The sequence below is a fragment of the Triticum dicoccoides genome, unplaced genomic scaffold, assembly GCF_002162155.2.
Source record: "Triticum dicoccoides isolate Atlit2015 ecotype Zavitan unplaced genomic scaffold, WEW_v2.0 scaffold120272, whole genome shotgun sequence".
In the NCBI taxonomy this organism is placed as follows: domain Eukaryota; kingdom Viridiplantae; phylum Streptophyta; class Magnoliopsida; order Poales; family Poaceae; genus Triticum; species Triticum dicoccoides.
In genome coordinates, this window is record NW_021183901.1 from 1 (window position 1) to 2,047 (window position 2,047).

A 2,047-nucleotide genomic window follows, 5' to 3' on the forward strand; every position below is an offset into this window, starting at 1 on the left:
CATCAATCCCAGTATCTTCAGCTACTATAGTCGGTTCAGTCAACAATGCCAACATCTTCTTTTGTGAAACCCACTCATCATCTTCCATCTGTGCAGCCATCTTTGATGGCACATAACCAACTCTGGAATGAGTTTGCAGATCAATTAGCTCTGCATAAAATGTTACTTGTTTGCTTGCCCATCCTCCTTGCTGATCAATTTCAGCAACCATGGATTCTCCATCTTCAATTCTCACATATTCACCATTATAGTTATCGAAACGTTGCAGAGATACCTCTTGTTCTGGACCCCAAACAATACTCTCCCCAATTCTCTTCACCAAATTGCCCACGGCCTTCTCCTTCATGATCTCCAATTCCTGGGGATCAACATCTGCAAAATCGACATCCAACCTCACGGTGGTATCTCTATCAATGTCTTGGACACTGCCATCACTGAGCTTGGCTTTACAGGGAAAAAATTCCACTATAATTGCGAATGTGGTGGCAGAACCTGAACCTCCCCTGTTTTGTCAATGGCAGGCAGCGGCGGCAGTCACTACCAAATCGAGTTCGATTCTAAATCGCCAAGAAAAGAGGGTGGCATTACCGATTTGAAGCACTGTCTCCTCGGGGCAGCCCGTCTCCTCGCTCCATCTCATCTAGCCCTCGCTCCATCTCCTATCCAATCAAGCAACAGGGGCAGCATGAGACCACAGATTTATTCAAAATTCAGTGGAATGGGAGTAGTGTTTGGAAAATACTCACTCGCAATAGCCGCTGCAGGGATAGGCGCTCCACCACCGGGCCGCGGAGAAGAAACAACCCCCGGATCCAATGGAGCCCGATTCTAAATCGCAAAGAAACAGAGGGCAGCATGAGGCCACAGATCCCCCAAAATTCTGGGGAGTGGGACTAGGGTTTCGGGCTCACCTCGCAATAGCTCTGCCGCTGCCGAGAAATGCGCTCCACCACCGCGGAGAAGAAACCACTGGCGGAGAAGATGCTTACGGCGGCGCCGCTCGCCCAGTCCAACACGGGCGAGTCGAGCACGGTCACACAGTCACCGGTCGAGTCGTGGACGGTTGACTCTTGACTACGTGGCCATAGGTGGACCCCACCAGTCAGAGCACATAACCCCCAGTGTCCTAACCAAATCTCAGCCTAACGGACAGCCAACTAGCCGCGTATATGGTGTGTCGCATGGGAGCTATTTTTTCCAACGAAGATGTCGCATGCAAGCTATTACAGCCAACGACGTCGCATGAGAGACAGTTCACACCAACGACGTCGCATGGGAGCTATTCACCCCCCAAGAAACCAACCACCACACCAAGCGGAAATATGGAGAGCACGCCGGCGGCCACCGCCAGCTCCAGCGTCGTCAGCCATGGAGTTCGTAGGGAGGGCGGGAGCCTCCTCCTCCTGCCGTTCCCGGGGGCACAGGGCCACACGAACCTGATGCTGGAGCTGGGCCGCCGCCTTGCGCGCCACGGCCTCCGCCCCACGCTCGTCACCACCCGCCACGTGCTCTCCGTCACCCCGCTCCCCGGCGCGCCCTTCCGCGTGGCTCCCATCTCCGACGGCTTCGACGCCGGCGGCTTCGCCTCATGCCTTGACACCGACGAGTACTTCTCCCGGCTGGAGGCCGTGGGGTCCGAGACGCTGAGGGATCTCCTGCTTTCGGAGGAAACGACCGCGGTGCGCGTGCTAGTGTACGACTCGCACCTGCCGTGGGCAGGGCGGGTGGCGCGCGCGGCCGGCGTGCCTGCCGCGGCGTTCTTCTCGCAGCCGTGCGCTGTGAACGTCATCTACGGTGAGCTGTGGGCGGGTCGGCTGGCGCCGCCGGTGACGGACGGGCGTGAGCTGCTGGCGCGCGGAGCGCTGGGCGTGGAGCTGGGGCCGGAGGACGTGCCGCCATTCGCAGGGGCGCCCGAGTCGCAGCCAGGGTTTTTTAAGATGTCGATTGGGCAGTTCGACGGGCTGGTGGAGGCGGACGACGTGCTCGTCAACTCATTCAGCGACATCGAGCCAACGGTTAGTCGTGTTCCTGTACTCTCTACTCACTC

The 2,047-nt window shown here is 57.5% G+C and overlaps 1 protein-coding gene across 1 annotated transcript; it reads left to right on the forward strand.

The window, feature by feature from the left end:
* Positions 1-1,322: 1,322 nt before the first annotated feature.
* Positions 1,323-2,015, forward strand: LOC119343239 (UDP-glucosyltransferase UGT13248-like; the record flags this gene model as incomplete). Its single annotated transcript, XM_037614321.1, has 1 exon — positions 1,323-2,015. A coding segment is annotated over exon 1 (693 nt), but the record flags the coding sequence as incomplete, so codon positions are not given.
* Positions 2,016-2,047: the final 32 nt, after the last annotated feature.